Raw genomic sequence first — 19,587 nt, 5'->3', positions numbered from 1 at the left:
CCCTGATTTCAGTGTGACTATATCAATGCTCATTATACGGTTGAAAGCAAAGAAGGACAGACTGGGACAACAACATTGTTTTGGGCACGTTTTTTTTTTACAGGCTTAGTCTGGCCAAACCCATCCCATTGCTATAATTTCCTGCTAATATAATTTTGAACACCAGGGTATATCCCAGCAAGCTTCGGGTTTCCTCTCCTCTCATGCTGCTGTCATGCTCACATTCCTTTCAATGAGAGAAACGGGAATTGTCTAGAAGGCCCCAAACAATTCCTGGTTGTAGAAAATGTTGGGAAGAACACACATATAGGCGTTAGCTGGATGAGTGACATCTTCCTACAGGTTAGTGTCTGTTTACTTTGATAGTTATTTTAATGAATGCTCATATTTTATCTTTCAAATATGATTTTGTGTGTAGATGATGCATACGTTATTCTTCCACCATATGTCTAATATGAATAAAGTTACCATCTGTAAAAGTGTGATAAGTGCACTTTGTCTTTTAATTTATATTTCTAATTTTGTGTTTCTGCAAGAATAACTATTTTTTGAGTGATGCGCAACAAGATTCCATTACAATCCTCAGAACTTTGCATATTGTTCAATAACTTAGTAGCAGGAAAAGGGGAGTGAGAACAAACCTGTGCAATAGTCCAATTGTTTATAAAAAAAATAATAATCTTGCACCATTATTATAATTATTATTTATAAAGCGCCAACAAGTTCCGTAGCGCTGTACAACGGGTGGACTAACAGACAAGTATTTGTAACCAGACAAGTTGGACACACAGGAACAGAGGGGTTGAGGGCCCTGCTCAATGAGCTAACATGCTAGAGGGAGTGGGGTAATGTGACACAAAAGGTAAGGGTAGGGTAGAAATGTAGGTTGCTAGGATAGTGTTCATTGATTTCTTAGTGTTTTATTTTGATGACCGTTTCAGGAGAGGATTCAGGGTGCTGGGAGGGAAAGCTGTTCACAGTTTAATTGACATGCTTTCCTAAAGAAGTACGTTTTCAAAGATTTTTTGAAGGAGTGGAGATTGGGTGAAAGTCTAACAGAGAGGGGAAGGGCATTCCATAGGAATGGTGCAGCCCTAGAGAAGACTTTAAGGCGAGCATTAGAGGTAGGAGTACGAACAGAGGTTAGACGTAGGTCTCCAGCAGAGCGTAGGGGCCTGGACGGGACATATTTGTGTATAAGTGAGAATAAGTAGGTTGGAGCAGCATTTTGTAGAGATTTGTAAGCAAGTATCAGGATCTTAAATTGAGTCCTATATCTTACGGGAAGCGAATGCAGGGACTAACAAAGGGTGGAGGCATGGGAGGTGCAGGCGGACAGGAAGATTAACCTCAGTGCCGCATTCATTATAGACTGTAACGGGGCAAGTTGGGAACACGTAAGACCACTGAGAAGTAGTCAAGGCGAGAGAGGACGAGGCATGGACAAGCACCTTTGCCGTATCAGGTGTTAAATAGGGTCGGATGCGCACAATATTGAAATGGAAGTGGCAGGTTTTGGCCACTGATTGGACATGAGGGGTGAAGGAGAGGTCGGAGTCAAAGAGAACACCTAGGCAGCGAGCCTTAGAGGCTGCTTGGTGTGACACAGAGAGGGGAGTAGCAACACTTGAGGGAGGGAAGACCAGAAGTTCTGTTTTGGACAGTTTCAGTTTAAGGAAATGAGCAGCCATCCAGTTGGAAATAGCAGAGAGGCATTCAGAGACACAAGTCAAGAGGGGTGATGAGAAATCAGGGGAGGACAGATAAATTTGAGTGTCATCCGCATAGAAATGATACTGGAAACAGAAGAAGCTGATGAGTTTACCAAGGGTAGTGTAGAAACAATAGGGGACCAAGGACAGAGATGGATTGGGGAAAGGAGGCAGAGCCAGAGAAAGAAACACTGAATGAGCGCTAGGAGATTTAGGAAGGGCACCAGGAGAGAGCGGTATCTCGTAGACTGAGATTACGGAGGATGAGAAGAAGCTGTCAAAAGCAGCAGATAGGTCAAGGAAAATTAGGATAGAGTAGTGGCCATTGGATACTTTGGTCACCTCTGATAAGTGCGGAATCCAGATTGAAGCGGGTCAAGCAAAGAGTTGGATTCAAGAAAGTCTGTAAATGTTGCCTACACAACTCTCTCAAGGATCTGGGAGACAAACAGCAGTAGTGAGATAGGGCAGTAGTTGGATAGGGAATTGGGGTCAAGGTTAGGCTTTTTCAGAATCTGAGCAGAGCAGAAATCTCTTCTGCTGTAGTGGGTTCAAATGAACATAGGACAGCTGAGGGAGTGTGGTTAGGGGAAACGTTGGTAGTGGATGGAGAGAGATGAGGGATCTCTTCCCTGATTGTAGAAATCTTCTCAGTGAAGTGAGTTGCAAAATTTGTGGTGGTCAAGTTGGTAGGAGGAGGAGGAGGCACGACAGGGTACAGAAGAGAGTTAAAAGCATGAAACAGTCATTTGGGCTCATGGGAGAGTGCGGTTATGAGTGAATTGAATTAGTTTTTTGAAGTTGGAAAGAGCTAGACTGTAGGAGTGCAGCATACATTTATAGTGGAGGAAGTCAGACGCAGAGGGAGACTTTCTCCAGCAGCATTCAGCAGTTCTGGAACATTTTTGAAGGTATCGGGTCTGCTTGGTGTGCCCAGGCTGTAATTGGGAACGCTTGCTGCATTTAAGTGTAGGAGGTGCCATGATGTCTACTTGAGAAGAGGTGTTGTTCAGGGAGGTTGCAGTGTTAGGGCAGGTGAGCGTGAAAGGAGACTTTGGAGATGATCAATATTTATATATTTAGAATTTATCATTATTATATATATATATATAATTTATCAATATTGTATGCATCACTCAAGCCACATATATACAAATACCTGATACAGTTGTGCTCAAAAGTTTGCATACCCTTGGAGAATTGGTAATATATCTATCATGTTTAAAGAAAATATGAGTGAGGAGGCAGAACACATTTATTTTATTTGATATTTGATTCATATTCAACTGTAGGTTATAACAGAATGGAATAATCATAAAACAAAACATGGCAACAAAGAAAAAAAATGAAATGACCCCTGTTCAAAAGTCTACATAACTTTAGTTGTTAATACTGTGTATTGCCCCCTTTAGTACCAAGCGTGCAGTCTTTTTAATAGTTGTCTGTCAGGCCCCTAATTCTTGCAGTTGGTATAGCTGCCCATTCGTCTTGGTAAAATACCTCCAGGTCATGCAAAGTCTTTGGTCGTCTTACATGAACCATACGTTTGAGATCTCCCCATAATGGCTCATTGATGTTAAGGTCAGGAGGCCACTCCAGAACCTTCACCTTGTGCTTATGGTCATTGTCATGCTGGAAAGTTCAAGAGCATTCCATGCGAATGCAAATTGCCAGTAGCTTCTGATAACATGCTGCATTCATCTTGCAATCAATTTTTCACAATATTTCTGTGCCTTTAGAGGTCACACCCCACCAAAGTATCAGTGAGCCACCACCATGCTTCACAGTGGGGATGGTATTCTTTTCACTGTAGGCCTTGCTGACCTCTCTCCAAACATAGAGCTTATGGTTGTGACCATAAAGCTCTATTTTGGTCTTGTCACTCAAAATTACAGTGTGCCAGAAGCTGTGAGACGTGTCAAGGTGTTGTCGGGCATATTGTAATCAGGCTTGTAGCAAGGGCTTTTGTAGTAAAGGCTTCTTTCTGGTGACTTGACCATGCAGCTAATTTTTGTTCAAGTATCGTCGCATTGTGGTCCTTGAAACAACCACATTGTCTTTTTCCAGAGCAGCCTGTTCTTCTCTTGAGGTTACCTGTGGGTTTTTCTTTATATCTTGAACAATTCATCTGGCAGTTGTGGTTGTAAACTGTCGTTGCCTACCTGACCTTGGCTGGGTATCAAGAGATCCCCAAATTTAACACTTCTTAATTAGTGATTGAACAGTAATGACTGGCATTTTCAAGGCTTTGGATATCTTTTTATATCCTTTTCCATCTTTATAAAGTTCCATTACCTTGTTACGCAGGTCTTTTGACAGATCTTTTCTGCTCCCCATGGCTCAGTATCTAGCCTGCTCAGTGCATCCACGTGAGAGCTAACAAACTCATTGACTTTTTATCCACACTAATTGCAATTTAAAAAGCCACAGGTGTTGGAAATTGTGTTGGAGTTGGAAATTAACCTTTAGTTGCCATTTAACCTGTGTGTGTGTCACCTTGTGTGTCTGTAACAAGGCCAAACATTCAAGGTTATGTAAACTTTTGATCAAGGCCGTCTGGGTGATTCCTGTTACCATTCTGATTAAAAAAAGGAGCCAAACAACTTTGTGATAATCAATGGCTTCATATGACTACTATCCTTCAATACTTTTTTTTTTTTTTGCATGATCAGTCATATTTTCAAAATCAGTGCCAAAATTTCACAATTTCTGCCATGGTATGCAAACGTTTGAGCAAACTGTATTTCTCCCAAGTGATTCAGCTGCTAGAAATAGTATCTAGCAAACTGAAAATTATGCCTTTGCTTGCAGATAATGGTCTTGATTCAAAATTTTTGGATGCGGTTTTATCGAATGATAATGATTAATGATGAAATGATTAAACAGATTTAAATCATTTGAAAAATGTTTGCAAAAATATTAAATCAAGGCCAATATTAGATGGACCCATAACGTATTGGTTGGAATTGTGACTTACCTGATTGAAGATGTCGAAGCTGTGCTCATTAGAAATAAAATCAAGACCATAAAGACACCTGTTAATCCAGGAACTGAAAGAACAAACAAAGAATCAAATCTAAAAAGTCTTTAGGAATACCTGTATTAATAAACTTCACCACTTGCTATGGTTGTGTTTTACAGCAATATTTGAAAGGTTAATATGCCTAGTCAATTTTTTAAAATAATTTTTTTTTTTCTCTACGCACGTCACCAATAGCATGATTGTAACTGGTTTCTACAAATAGAGTGAACAAAAACAATATAATACAGAAATGCTGTATTGCCCAAAACATTTATACCATTGCAACAGTTTTTTTATAGATTCTCTTTGCAGGGCATGTTATTAATAAAGTAAATTAGCTGTGTATATAAAGCAAATGTGTTTTGTGCGATAGTAGGTTTTTTAAACTAAAAATAGGAATAACTGTAAACACTCAAAAATGGGAAACTATGAGTAACCAGTAGAAGAGAAAGTCACTGAAGGTGTTATAAATTATATAAAAAGCTAAATTCAACACAATATGTGACTTAGTAAAAAAGTGGCAACTTATGAAATCCATGTTTAATGGTACAGACGTTTCGAGACTTTTGTCCCTTTTTCAATGTATACAATTTAAATGTATGTATTTTTCAATGTTTAGAATTTTGCTAAATTACGTTATACATAATATGTTTATGTTCTAAACTAGGATGGCTAGTTTGTTGCAAAATTGAAAGCGGACTGGGTTTTTTGCCAACTCTTTGATCAACAGCAAAAACATGTGAGAAACGCTGAACTTGATCGATGCAAGTCTCATTTCAGCTATGTAACTATGTAACTATGTAACTATTTAAAACTAATTAATTAATGATAACCACTTTTTGTAAAGCATTATATGGCACCTTATACTGATCAGTTTATTAAATTTGGACTGTAATCTAATAAGTAGGCTATGTTGTTATGATGATAAGCCTACCGTTAAGGCTTACCCAAGTCTTATTTTCTAGGCACATCATTCTGCTACTTTACCTGCAGTGTGATTTTAATGACCCTCATTCTGATCCATTCGGGTAACTAATTCTGAGAAACCAGACATAGTGTTCACTCTAGTTGGTTGTAGATCAGTGGTAGGCAGCCTTTGGCACTCCAGACGTTGTGGACTACATCTCCCATAATGCTCTTGCAGACATAATGCTGGCACAGCATCTGGGGAACTATTGTCCAGAATATCTAGAGTGCCAAAGGTTACCCACCCCTGTTCTAAATCCACACACTATGCTCATGCTACATAGGAAAAGATTAACTAGTAAACAGCAGCTAACATTTAATTATCTGTTTAAAGGGACACTCCAGGCACCCAGACCACTTCTTCCTATTGGAGTGGTCTGGGTGCCAACTCCCACAACCCCTAACCCTGCAAGTTTAATTCATTATTTACCTTGCAGGGTAGACTGCAGGGTAGACAGTTCATAGTACACGAAAAGTGTGCAATAGCATCGCCGGACGTCCTAACACTGTGTGAGGACCTCCAGCATAGCTGAAATCCCCATAGGAAAGCATTGAAAGCATTTTTCAATGCTCTCCTATGGGGAGGTCTAATGCGCATGTGCAGCATTGCCGCGCATGCACATTAGGTCTCCCCCAGCGGCCGCACATGCTCAATAGGTCTCCCCCGCCGGATGACGTCGGTGGGGGAGGAGCGTGGGCGGACCCTGAACCCGCGCCGAGGGACATCGGCGCTGGATACAGGTAAGTCACTGAAGGGATTTTAACCCCTTCAGCAACATGGGATGGGGGTGGGAGGGAGAGGGGACCTGCAGTGCCAGAAAAACGGTTTGTTTTCCTGGCACTGTAGAGTCCCATTAATGCCAAGTATGCCCACACAGTGATATAGAGCAAACGTTATCTTCCTAGAAGCATGATTCAGGTCTGTAACTGTCATTTTTCATTAGATATTTTTAGAACTTTAAAATGACTATCTTTGCATGGCTGGCTTGGTGTTTTTAAATAAGGCTTAAATTAGAATTTGTCAATTTGAATAATGGCAATGCTGTACATATTTAAATCATTTTATGCATTTAATAAGATGTAAAAAAAAACTGTTATGTTCCCTTTGTGGTCATGATTATAATATTTAGTACTTTATTACCTTGTATCAGTAACTGTCCGGAAATATCACTGAGCTGTAACATGGCTTTCAGTCAACCTTTTATTCAACCTCAAAATATATATGCTTCACTAGATGATTCCTCAGCTATTACTCAAAATGGTTTCCAACAGAGACCTAGTGGGAGTTCTCAGAGTTACAGTTGACTCAACACCCCTCTTTTTCCCGTAAATAAATAAAACAAAACTATGAAAGGTCTAGGACAACAACGCAAAAAGAAAAAAAAAAACCAGAAACACACATAAACCAGAAAACCACACACCCAAATTTAGAAAAGTTTATATATACAGTCAACAATTAGAAGATCCATTCTGTAGTCTATATTCACATGGACATCTGAAGGGTGAAACTGGTCTCTGGAGGAGCAACCAAGAGCTGTTGATAACCAATGAGATTTTGTTGTAAAAGCAGATCATTCTGATGCTGTTCTGTATCATTTTCAGAAAACTCAGGTGGGCACCACAGTCCATGCTAGATATAAATCTGAATCCTGGGAGTTTTTTGCTTTTTTTCAATTTATGTTTTATTGAATTTTATCAGGTTGAAGAAGTCATGACATAGTTACATGGTAATGAATGATGCAATCAATTTGCAAGTCGCAGCTTGCCATAAAGTACAATGAGTAATTTGTAGGCATAACAAAGATTAACACATATTGTGGACTCGTAGTTGCAGTCGAAATTGTACGGCTTTACAATGTCATGTTATGAACCACAGAATGGAACTAAAAACAGTGAAAACATGAACCATGAAAACATGAACCGTATGACATATTGACCTGGAAGGCAGAAAATGTGTATACGAATGTATATATATATATATATATATATATACGAAGCAGCTGTATCAGGGCTTAGTGTCTGTATCTACATACTATCCTGTTGTAAAATCAAGACCCAAGTTGATCAAGTTGATTGAAATTTGATGGTCTGAGAGGGCAAGCTAAGCGACATCTTCTCATAGATGTAATATTGTTGTAGTTTATCTTTTAATTGTGTTAGTGGTGGGCAGAGTGGCTTCTTCGAGTTGGTTGCTATTATGCTTCTAGCGGCTAGTGAAACCATTGCTATTAGTTGGTGATGGAGTGGATTTATGTTAGCCTCTGGCAACAGTAACAGGCACGATCGGACTGAAGGTGTGAAAGATTTAAGCCCTAAGTTTGTTAACAGTGCATGGGCGTCTTCCCACAGTGGTCGGATACCTCTACATGACCACCAAATGTGGAGTAAAGTACCCTCTTCTACTCCGCACCTCCAGCACTTGGGGGAGACCTCTGGGTAGATGTTGTGTAATTTATGTGGCGTTAGGTACCATCGGTATAATAGTTTTTTGTGAGACTCTATGTGTGAGTAACATTTCGTCCATTTGGATAGCCCATTTAGTGCTTTAAGCCAGTTTTCTTCCAAGATATCCGTGCCTATGTCTTTTTCCCACTGGGATTTGCACACTAGTGGCTTGTCTTGTAGTGTTTCTAGCCATGCTCTGTAGCAGAGTGAGAGGGCTTTGGGTTTTGTTGGGGTTGCCCAGCATCTAAGCATGATCAAAGAGGGCGATAGCAATGTGTGGCCTGTATGAGTAATGGGTGGGGGGAGGGCATGTGCCGTCAGTATACTCCTCACCTGTAAGTATTTGAAGGTATCTTGGATTGGGATGTCCCATTGCTTTTGCAATTCAGGGAAGGATCTCACCCTACTTCCCTCTAAGAGGTGCCCAATTTGGGTTATGAGGGATATTGTCCGGTTTATGGATTTAAGTACCGTCAGTGGAGCCTTAGGATGTAGTTTGCGTCTGTAGCCTAACTGTGCTATAAAGGTGTCCCACACCGTCAGGGTTAGTTTGGTGGATGGGAGGAGGGTTTTGTTTGTATGTCGTAGGTGTTTCGGTGTCCAAAGGTAGTCTGTCGTAGACTGATTTGGGAACTGGGCTCTTTCCATGTCTACCCATTGTGTGTGGCCCTGGGGTGAGTGTGCTGCTATTCCGGCCACAAGGGCCGAAACTTTGAAGTAAAGAGGTAGGTTTGGGAGGCCAACACCTCCTGCGGTGGGAGTTTTTTGTAAGAGCGCGAGCGGTGATCCTCGCTCGTTTGCCGCCCCACACAAACGTACAGCAGATGGACTGCAGGGACTTAATAATCGAAGTAGGGACCGGTAGAGGTAGCATACGGAAGACTTAGAGGAGCTTCGGGAGGGTCATCATTTTAAATGTGTTAACTTTGCCCAGCCATGACAAGTTGGTTGATTTCCATCTCAACAGCTCTGCTTTGCACATCTGAATTAGTGGGGTATAATTATGCTTCACTATACCCGGTGTCGTGGGTGTGATTTTTACTCCCAAGTATGTGATATGAGATTCCCTCCAATCAAATTTATATGAGTCCCGTAATTCCCCAATCATTTTCTTTGGCAACCCCATAGGTAGAGCCTGCGTTTTGTCCTGGTTCAATTTGTAGTGGGACAGGTCCCCAAACCTCCGCAACAGAGCCAGCATGTTAGGTGGTGCCTGGTGTGGGTCTGAGAGTGCTATAAAAATGTCATCCGCGAAGAGGGCAAGGCGATAGTCCCTCCCGTGCATGTGAATGCCCTTTATGTGTGCATGGTCTCTTATTTTCTGTGCTAATGGCTCGAGGGAAAGAATATAGAGCAGTGGGGAGAGTGGGCAGCCCTGTCGGGTCCCGTTAGTGATGGGGAACGTGTTGGAAAGGAAACCGATGCATGATACTTTGGCCGCTGGTGTCGTATACAAAGCCATGATCCTCTCTATGAGGGATTGTGGAAAACCGAATTTGGAGAGTACTTTTTGCATATATACCCAGTTCAGCCTATCAAAGGCCTTTTCTGCGTCTAGCGCTAAGAAAAGGCCTGTGCCTCCCCCTCTCTCTAATCCCGCCAGGATATTCAATACTTTTCTGGAGTTATCTGACCCCTGTCTCCCTTTTACAAAGCCTGTTTGGTCATTATGTAAGAGTTTGGGCAGGAAGCGTGCTAGTCTGTTGTTAAGGAGCGTTGCATACATTTTTGCGTCACAGTTGAGCAGGGAGATGGGCCTGAAGTTTTTGCACTCCGTAGGGGGTTTCCCTGGTTTAGGGAGTGTAGAGATGTGGGCTGTAACAGTTCTTGTGGCAGGGTTCCCCTCTCCATGCTATGGTTGAAGAGATTAAGTAGATGTGGAGACTGGATAGAGTGGAATGTACAGTAGTATGAGTTTGGGAGACCATCTGGACCTGGGGCCTTGTGAGCTGGGAGGGAGCCGATCAGGGTGGAGATTTCTTCTAAACTGAATGGCGTTAGGAGGTAGTCCGCATCATCTTTACTGAGAGTGGGGAGGTTTAGGTCAGAGAGAAAAGTGTCTATTTCAGCAGTGGTGGGGATCAACACCTGTGGATCATTCTTCAGATTTTATAACTTGCTATAGTAGTTAACAAACTCATTTGCTATGTGTTGCGGGTCAAGTACTTTTTTCCCTTTATCACGTACAAGGTAGGCGATTTTTGGGGCTCTAGCTTTTTTTCTAAGCTGGGAGGCTAGTTTGGCCCCTGCTCTATTTCCGAAGGCAAAGAAACTGTGTTTCATCCGCCTAAACAGTAGCGTTGCTTGAGCTAGTTCAAGATCTCTGAGTTGTGCTTGTAATTGTAGGATTGTGGCATGGTGGGAGGGAGTTGGGGATAGTTTGTTTGAATGTGTTGTGTCTGTAAGTTCTCGGAGGATATCTGTGTATTTTTTGAGGCGTATCTTTTTAGCATAGCTAGCGTGTTTAATAAAGCTGCCCCGAATCACTGCTTTATGCGCCAGCCAGATTTGGCCGGGTGAGGAATCGGATGATTTGTTGTCTGAGAAGTAATTTTTTAGATCTTGGGTAATCTGTGCTACCACTATTGGGTCGGTGAATAAATGGTCATTCAACCTCCAGCTGCCTCTACCACTGGTCGTGAATTGTTCTTTTAGAGATAGGGTGATGGGTGCATGGTCTGACCATGAGATAAGTCCTATGTGTGAGCTATCCACCCTAGGAAATAGTGTTGAAGGAATTAAAAACCTATCGATTCTGGAGTAGCAGTTATACGCTGCCGTATGGCATGTGAAATCCCTTTCGCTAGGGTGTTGCAACCTCCATGGGTCTACATAGTTATGCGCTGTGAGGGTATGTCTGATACGGGAGACTTGTTTGCCTCTTGTCCTCATGGTTCGAGCTAGCAAAGGTTTATGGTGAGAGGAGTCTAAATGGTTATCTAGCAGAAAATTCGTATCTCCCCCTATTATTACATCCCCAAACTTGTACTTTGTGCTTATTGCAATTACATTTTCCACAAAATCACTGTGTTGTTCGTTAGGGCCATAAACATTAATAAATGTATATGGACAATTATTGACATAACATTGTAGCACAATATACCGCCCTTTTTTGTCCCCAATTTTCCAGACCAATGAGAAAGCCACATCTTTGCTAATTAAGATGGACACCCCCCGTTTTTTCTTTGCGTAGCATGCATGGAAGTCTATGGGGAATGCTGCTGAGTTGAACTTTGGGCACTGACCCCATTTAAAATGTGATTCTTGAAAAAACGCCACATGGGCAGCGTGAAATTTGGCCTCCTTTAGTGCCATGCGCCACTTGTTCGGGGAGTTAAGTCCTTTAGCATTAAGGGAAAAGAGATAAAGTACCATGGATTTGGGGTGGTATACCTGCTTGGTGATGGGCAGTAATGAGATGTCCCCTTAGGCTAGTGGAGGAGACTGGGCCACTACTAAGTCGCCTCTCAATGCTAACATTGGGCCGGCGGGTGGTCCAGGAGAGTTTCCCCTTCCCGTTACCTCTCCGGTACAACTAGGATCTCTCAGGGTCAAGTCTGGGCCTAGGGACACGATCAACTGGCACACAGGCCTGTATAATTCGTACTCTCTGCCTTACATGGTCATCATAATATTGTAAAGCGCTACGGAATCTGTTGGCGCTATATAAATGGCAATAATAATAATAATAATATAATAATCATACGTTAAACCAAAATGAATGAGAAAAAACATGCAAACTATGTACAAAAAAACGTTGGTCGAAGTAGCTCGACAAGGGGGTGGAAAACGGTAGATTATGTGGCCCATCTTTTGGCCACTCTAGGGGTGAGTGTCCCACAACGTGCGTAGTGGGTCTAGGAATAGATTACGTAACCTTTTGCGCATTTGCCTCCGTTATCGGTGTCTAATGCTTAAATAACCAGAGTGTAGTTATACGATAAGGAAAGAGAGCAACAACATGATACGGTGTCTGCAACAAACCACCTAACCCCCAGTAACATGTTATATGTGCTTTGTGTGCGTGCACATTACCCATCAGATGAGGTTCAGGGAGTCTTTTGTGGGCGAATGTGGACCACTTTGGACCAGTCTCTGTTGAGCTTGACTGGAGTTGCCCTTTGGTGGGGCTGGGAAGTTGATGTTTTTGGTTAGGTGAATGTCCCATTTCTGTAATAGCGTAGCGCCTTCTTCCGGAGAGAGAATGGTGGAGTCTGTTCCGTTTCTTTTAACAAGGAGTTTGGTCGGAAATCCCCATTTGTATGGAATTTTTTCTTCCCGTAGTGCCGCCGTGATTGGGGCGAAGGCTTTCCTTTTAAGCATGGTGGTGGCTGACAGGTCGATGAACAGCTTCATTTGTTCAAATTTCCCAGGAGGAGGTGGGTGGTTCTGTGAGGCCTGCATGATCCTGTCTTTGGCGGGAAAGTAATGCATTTTAGTAATGACATCTCTAGGCGTTTGCGGTCCCAGGTGCTTTGGTCTTGGTAGTCTGTGCGTGCGTTCTAATAACAGGTTGTTGTCCGAGAGTTCTGGCACATAGGCTTTGAAGATTTCTTGGACATACGACTGCAGCTCCATTGGTGCCACTGATTCGGGTATTCCCCTCAGTCTTATATTATTGCTTCTATCTCTGTCCTCGTGGTCGGCCACTTTGTCTTCTAATAACTTAATTTTATGTTCCCGTGCAGAGTAGGCTTCAGCTAGATTGTTATGGGCATCTACTATTTCATCTGCCCTCTCCTCTAGTTTAGATGTCCTTTCTCCCACCTGTTGTATATCTGACCGTATGTCAGCTGCTACCTGCAGCAAGTCAGTGTGGAAAGTAGCTTTAAGGTCAGTTAGTAAGGCTTTGAGTGTAGCGTTAGTGACTGGATGAGTGGGGTCTGACATGCTGTGGACGCTGTCACTTACATCTGAGAAGGAGGCTGGAGAGCTTGGGCCTTCGGCGCCATTTTGACCTTCTCTATCCTGTGAGTGAGCTGGTGTTTCCTGCAGTTGAAGCGTTTGCTGCTTCATTTTCTTGCAGGTTTTTGCTGCCATGCGTGTCTTCGGGTGATACCCGGTGTACTGCTGGTAATTATGCCAGTTTTGAGCCGGTCAGTCGCTGTGTGTCACGCTGTGAACACCGTGGATCGGAGGAGCTCCTATCTCACGCATCCATTCTCGTCCATTGCTAGGACACGCCCCGAGTTTTTTTTTTTTTTTTTAACCGGTGGAGATATATGTCTTATCTGTTCTCTCTGTCAGTAAACTGTAATGCCTGCTTGTAGTTGGACTTCGAACATTCTCTTGACAATGCATTTATGCTGTCCATTGTAGTTTCTAATCTGTAAGCTATCATAAATATCAAACTCTGGAACACTGGAGTTCTGGACAAACTTGATCTCAAGTATCTTAGTTTACATATGAAGTGGTAGGGCAGTTGTGGCATGTGTACTTACATAAAAAATAAGAAAGTTTATTTGAATTAAATTTTGATTTGTGAGAGACAGGTAAATGATGTTTCAAAGTTTCAACAAATTGTCCAGCCTGTCCATTAGAGGCTGGAAAATTCCTGTGTTATGATTTCTGGGCCACTGTCTGAAACCCATGTCCAAATCTTTCAAACACACTGGAAAATAAAACAATAGTTTGTTCTTTTGTAGTACTTGACATTCAAACCACCCCTGGTCATTTAGAAATAGTATCCACAGCTACTAAATACATTTGCCCATTCACAAAATCTATTGTAGCATTGTCCACGGTTTAGTTGGCCATGGACAAGTCTTAAAGGAATTTCTGGTCTCTACACATTCATTGCAAGCAATTACATAGGAGAAGATATCTGGATTCAATAGAGGCCATTAAATAAATTTCTGTGCTCTTGCTTCATTTTTACCACACCGTGATGTGAACTGTGTAGTAACTTCAGCTCTAATGTTTGCTGCAAAGTAAGTAGGAATTATTACTTATGAACCACAGAAAAGAGAGCATGAATCTTGCACAATTTTATTGCTATTTGTAAAATATGGCTGACGGACACCCATGTTGAACAAAACCCTTAATATACTGTAACCTAGAATCATAGCATGTATAAGTAGCAATCACCTTGCAATTTAGATCCAGGAAGAGTTTCCATTACTAGACAAGATGCTGCCATGTGATGTACCATTAGCAATCTTGAAAACACATCCACTGTGATCACTGTGGTGTCTATATTTTATTGAACAGTTGTAAGCTACACGCTGAAATGCATAACGCTCGAAGTTGAGCCACTGTTGTGTTACAAAATACTCCACAGAGGTTGTAAAATAGACAATAGTGGTTTATGATCCGTTATGACTAAAAGGTCTGCCATTAATATAAATGCGGAATTTCTTCAGCCTAGGTTAGTCTTGAAAGACACAGACGCTGTAAAATAGCATCAACACTTGCTTTATGAGTGGCATCGTTTTCACCAGTGATAAGCATGTCTTCTAACAAGCAGTACCTGCCATGATCTCATTCATTATTTGTTGCAACACTGCAGGAAATTCCAATTCCACTACTTCCATGGTGTGAGATCGACCATCTGTAAACCTTTGCTTGCAGCTCTGGAATTGTCTTTTGAAGACTGCAGATTTATAATTTATTATGGCATGTCAGAGTCTGTTTGTTGAAAGTGGAACATGACTTGTCTTAGTTTTATTTTTGTCTGAGGAACTTCTGCTTACTCTTTTTGTATGAGCAATCTTCTCACAACTATAGGAGGTGCTATCCTTAAACTTGCAGGTATTAGTAGTGTTGTTTCCGAGGGGTGAAGGAGAGGTTGAAGTCAAAGAGAACACCTAGGCAGCAAGTCCGCGAGGCAGAGCTGATGGTAGCACCATAGACTTGGAGGGAGACTGACACGGGGGTAGCAACACTTGAAGGAGTAAAGACGAGAAGCTCTGCTATGGACAAGTTAAGTTTAAGAAAATGAGCAGCCATCCAGTTGGAAATAGCAGAGAGGCAGTCAGAGACATGAGTCAGGAACGATGGCGAGAGATCAGAAGAGGACAGATAGATGTGCGTGTCATACGCATAGATATGATGTTAATGTGCTGTAAGCCTATAGTTGTCTATAGTTGTCAGGAAAACTACCGCTTGTTTATCAGCTCCTATCCTATTTCCTGTCAAATATAACTCAAATAGCTCAACCTATGTGTCTCATTTTTCTGTGTCTGGTGCAAACACAGGCAAGAGTCATTGTACAGTCAAATCACAGATCCTTCTTATCACCTGTTATTCCCTGCATTATAACATTATGTGATGTGTCATCGTTCTTAAGTAAGGCTTAAATAAAAAATAAAAAAATCTGTTACATTTTGTCCACTTATATAATGGTAGCATTTTTATAACATTGTTTGCAAATTCACAAAGTTAAAAAAAAAACCTCTCTAAATATATATATTTATTTTTGTATTTGATATATTTTATATAAACTGGGCAGAGGAAGCAAAAATAACTTGAGTTTCAGCTGAACTCAGGAAGTATCAGCTATAATAAAAAATTTTTTTAAAAAAAGGATCGCTTAGACACATCACATTACTGCTTGTCAATCTGAAGTTAATAATTTAATACCAGATGACAGCTTATGAAAGCCTGAAAATTACTATCCTGATTCAATAAATTGTGTGTTCAACACTTTCATTACCAAGCAGCTTGCAAACAAAAACACCCCATAATCTGAGTATTTTGGGTGTCCTGGCAAGCAACGTTTACATTTTTTTTTAAAGCACATGACATTGGAAGTGAAATTAAATTGTTGGAAATTCAAAGTGAATTCAAACAAAATTTCCCATTTACAGTCAAAGTGGCAAAGCTGGCTGGGAGAATTTATCTGGTTAGCCTTAAATTTGAAATTCAGTTTGAATCAACCAAGACACTTTCGCACATAACCCAGTATAAGAGATCTGGAGTACTATTATTATCACTGGAATGTATAAAGTGCTAAGAAAGTACTTAGATTCAGACTTTGGCCCCCTTTTTAATACTTTTGGCTAAGCTTTTCAAATGATTTAATATTTTGGATGCACTTTTAAAATGTTTTAATATTTAGAAAAATATTTAGATTTTTTTAAAATATATTTTTTATTTATGGAATATTTTTTGATATTTAAATATTTTTTAGAAATATATAATTTAAAAATTTATCCAAAAACACCAGTTAGAATGCCTACAAATTAAAGCTGTCAGATTTGAAGGACACATCTAGAAGAAATAATTTCAGATTTATGAGGATTACAGAATTTGCAAATGCTTCAGAGCTTACTACTTATCTGATTATGAACCGTTTCAAGAAATAGTCCCTGGGATCCAAACTAACCAATTGGTGATTGATAGAGCACATAGGCCCTCTAAAAACCTTCAAATAAATAACTATAGTCACAAAATACCAAAATAAGTCCCTCAGTATAAAAGAACAAGGTATATAAATTAAATTTTATCGAATAATTGACGCACGTTTTGGCGCAGAAGATTTGCCTTCGTATAGGGCTCCAAACTGAGCATCTGAAATGCTTCAGTTTAAATAGCTTAGGTGGGGTGGCCAACCCTTTGTTTATAAAAGAGATCCAAGAGTAAGGGCCACCCTGTTGTGGGTAGGAACAGAACCGCCTGGCAATTCCACCCACAAAGAGTAAGGAACACCCGCTAGGACAGTCACTATATAGAAATGGGAATGGCTAACCTACCTTTAACTCAAAATCTTGGTCTAACCCTTCACTCACGCACAGGCCCGGACTGGCCATCGCGCACAGGATTTGTGCACAGGCCCCGGCTGGTCCATGCTGGGCCTGCGCTATCCGAGCATCGGCCCTGCTGTGTTCCATGAAGGGCCAGTGGGGAGACCAAAGATCTCCCTCACCAGCCCACATGCAGTGCAGAGACAGGAGAGGACCCGGAGGAACTCTATCTTGCAGCTCCGCTGGGTTCCTACACACACACACTGCACCACCTACACACACACTACATTTCTGACATACACACTAAGGATCCCGTATGCACAAACTAGATTCCTTGTAAGCAAACACATACTACATTCCCTAAACACACACTCTCTACAACCCCTACACACACTACATCACCTATACACACACACACACTACAGCCAGTATGCACACACTCGCTACATCCTCTATACACACTATGCCCCCTATACACACACTCTCTACAATACCTAGACACACATACATTACACCACAAACACAACATGACCTAAACCAACCTATTAACAAAACCACACCACAATCATCTCACTCTTCACACATGCAATCTCATAAACAAGGCTCCAAACACATGCACAGTACTCTTTCCTGGTATTTTTGTCTCCTGGTATCCCATTTATGGAGACACCAGAGACGTTACAAGCAAACACAATGCAAGTATGTTATTAAATTTGCTTGCGCTGTGTAGAACAAATACGGGGTATTTTTTCTCATGCTAGAGCTCTTCAGCAGGGCTCTATGCATGGTCTGCCCTGGAAGAGGATTGAACAAACATGCTTATTTTGAGATGGGGCATGCTTGTCATTTGGGATGACAAAACATACCCTATCTGGCCCTGCCCCCTTTTCAGTGGGCCGCTGTGACAAAAAAATGCACGGGCCAAATTTTTTTCCTAGTCCAGCCCTGCTCATGCACATGTACCATACATTGTCCAAAGATTCTATGGTACACTTTTATACCCTCCAAAACAAGTATCAGATCCTAGAACATACACAGTACTTACTTCACTCCCTTATCAAAAAATAGAAGCAGTTGGGAAAGTTGAATGTGCCAATGTCCTGGTACTTATATTTTGGGACTCAAAAAATTGTAAATTGATCTCCATGTGCTACCAATTATTGCAACCCCTGACTCAGAAAATTAAAAAAAGCTTAGCCCAAATGTCAGAAGTAAATCTTAACAGCACAATCTCACCTGATCAATGGAACCAAGTTTTTATCTTACACAAAGGATTTACTCACTCCATATCACAGTTTGAACAACACAGAAAAATTATGTACATATGGTATAGAAGGAGGGATATGAAACATTTAAATACATAAAGGGAATCAACACAGTAAATAAGGAGACTATATTTAAAAGAAGAAAAACTACCACAACAAGAGGACATAGTCTTAAATTAGAGGGGCAAAGGTTTAAAAATAATATCAGGAAGTATTACTTACTGAGAGGGTAGTGGATGCATGGAATAGCCTTCCAGCTGAAGTGGTAGAGGTTAACACAGTAAAGGAGTTTAAGCATGCGTGGGATAGGCATAAGGCTATCCTAACTATAAGATAATGCCAGGGACTAATGAAAGTATTTAGAAAACTGGGCAGACTAGATGGGCCGAATGGTTCTTATCTGCCGTCACATTCTATGTTTCTATGGCACATGGTGCCAACTAGACTAAAGAAATATTCCCCATTTAGTCAAAAGAATGCTGGAGATGTCATAGAGACTTGGGAAATTTCACTCATATCTGGTGGTCATGCTCTATAGTACAACCTTATTGGGCACAGATACACTCTGTCTTAAGGCAAACGATAGGATAAGATGTACCCTTCAACCAAACAACTTGCTAAATACTTTTTAATCTAGAGATACTGACTAAAGCAGCAGAAAATTGCTTTAAATATCATACTTGCAGCTTAGCATTTTAGAGCGAGATGGTGGAAATCACCCTTGCCCCCTCCACTTGAAGTAGTGCTCCAAACCATTGACAGAAATGTTATGTATGAGCGTAAATTCAGCCATATACACTCCCAACAAATTGTTTCAGGAAGCTTGGGGCATGTGGGACACATGGATATCGGTCAAGGCTTAACAGCCCTAAATATGCGATACTTTGCAATATTTTACTTGATTAATTTGGGGTTTTCCCAATGTAGGTCCTTTTGCTTACCTTATCCAATGTCACGTTTACAGTAAATGATGTGGAACACAACTGCAGATTTCTTAGGACTTTGATATTTTATTAAGACACTTAGATGGAACTGAGACTTCAGTTCCAGAATAACAGGTACTGTTTCTTTAAATAATAAACGGTTTGCTTCAGTTTGCAATGACAAGGTTCAGAATTAATCAGAGTCCGTTATTCTTGTTAACAGTTCAAATTATAAGAGATTGTATACATTGGAATTATTAGTCGCAAGACAGGTGCAGCAGAACTTAAATAGTACTTGATTTGAGGGATGCTGTAGCAGGCTTGCTGGACAACTTAATAGCAAACTTTATTAAGTTGCAATAAAGACTTTCTGTAGCAAGACAGGTACAGCTGAACTTGAACAATACTTGATTTGAGGAAAGCTGTAGCAGGATTGCTGAACAACTTGATAGCAGACTTTAATAAGTTGAAATAAAGACTTTAGCATTGTTAGCTCTTATCTCAGAGACTTTAAGATACTTAGCTTCCAGAAGTAGAGAGATTGTTTCCCCAGTTCTCCTCAGAGGCGGT

The 19,587-nt window shown here is 41.0% G+C and overlaps 1 protein-coding gene across 1 annotated transcript in view; it reads right to left on the bottom strand.

Moving 5' to 3' along the window:
• NOX4 (NADPH oxidase 4) overlaps window positions 1-19,587 on the bottom strand; it is a 236,127-nt gene that overhangs the window by 150,500 nt on the left and 66,040 nt on the right. Inside the window, exon 7 of the mRNA XM_063444952.1 lies at window positions 4,690-4,762. Coding sequence (XP_063301022.1) covers window positions 4,690-4,762 — 73 coding nt within the window. The remainder of the gene's footprint in view (window positions 1-4,689; window positions 4,763-19,587) is intronic.

The sequence above is a fragment of the Pelobates fuscus genome, chromosome 1 (assembly GCF_036172605.1).
Source record: "Pelobates fuscus isolate aPelFus1 chromosome 1, aPelFus1.pri, whole genome shotgun sequence".
Classification (NCBI taxonomy): Eukaryota; Metazoa; Chordata; class Amphibia; order Anura; family Pelobatidae; genus Pelobates; species Pelobates fuscus.
This window is presented reverse-complemented; position numbering and strand designations above follow the sequence as displayed.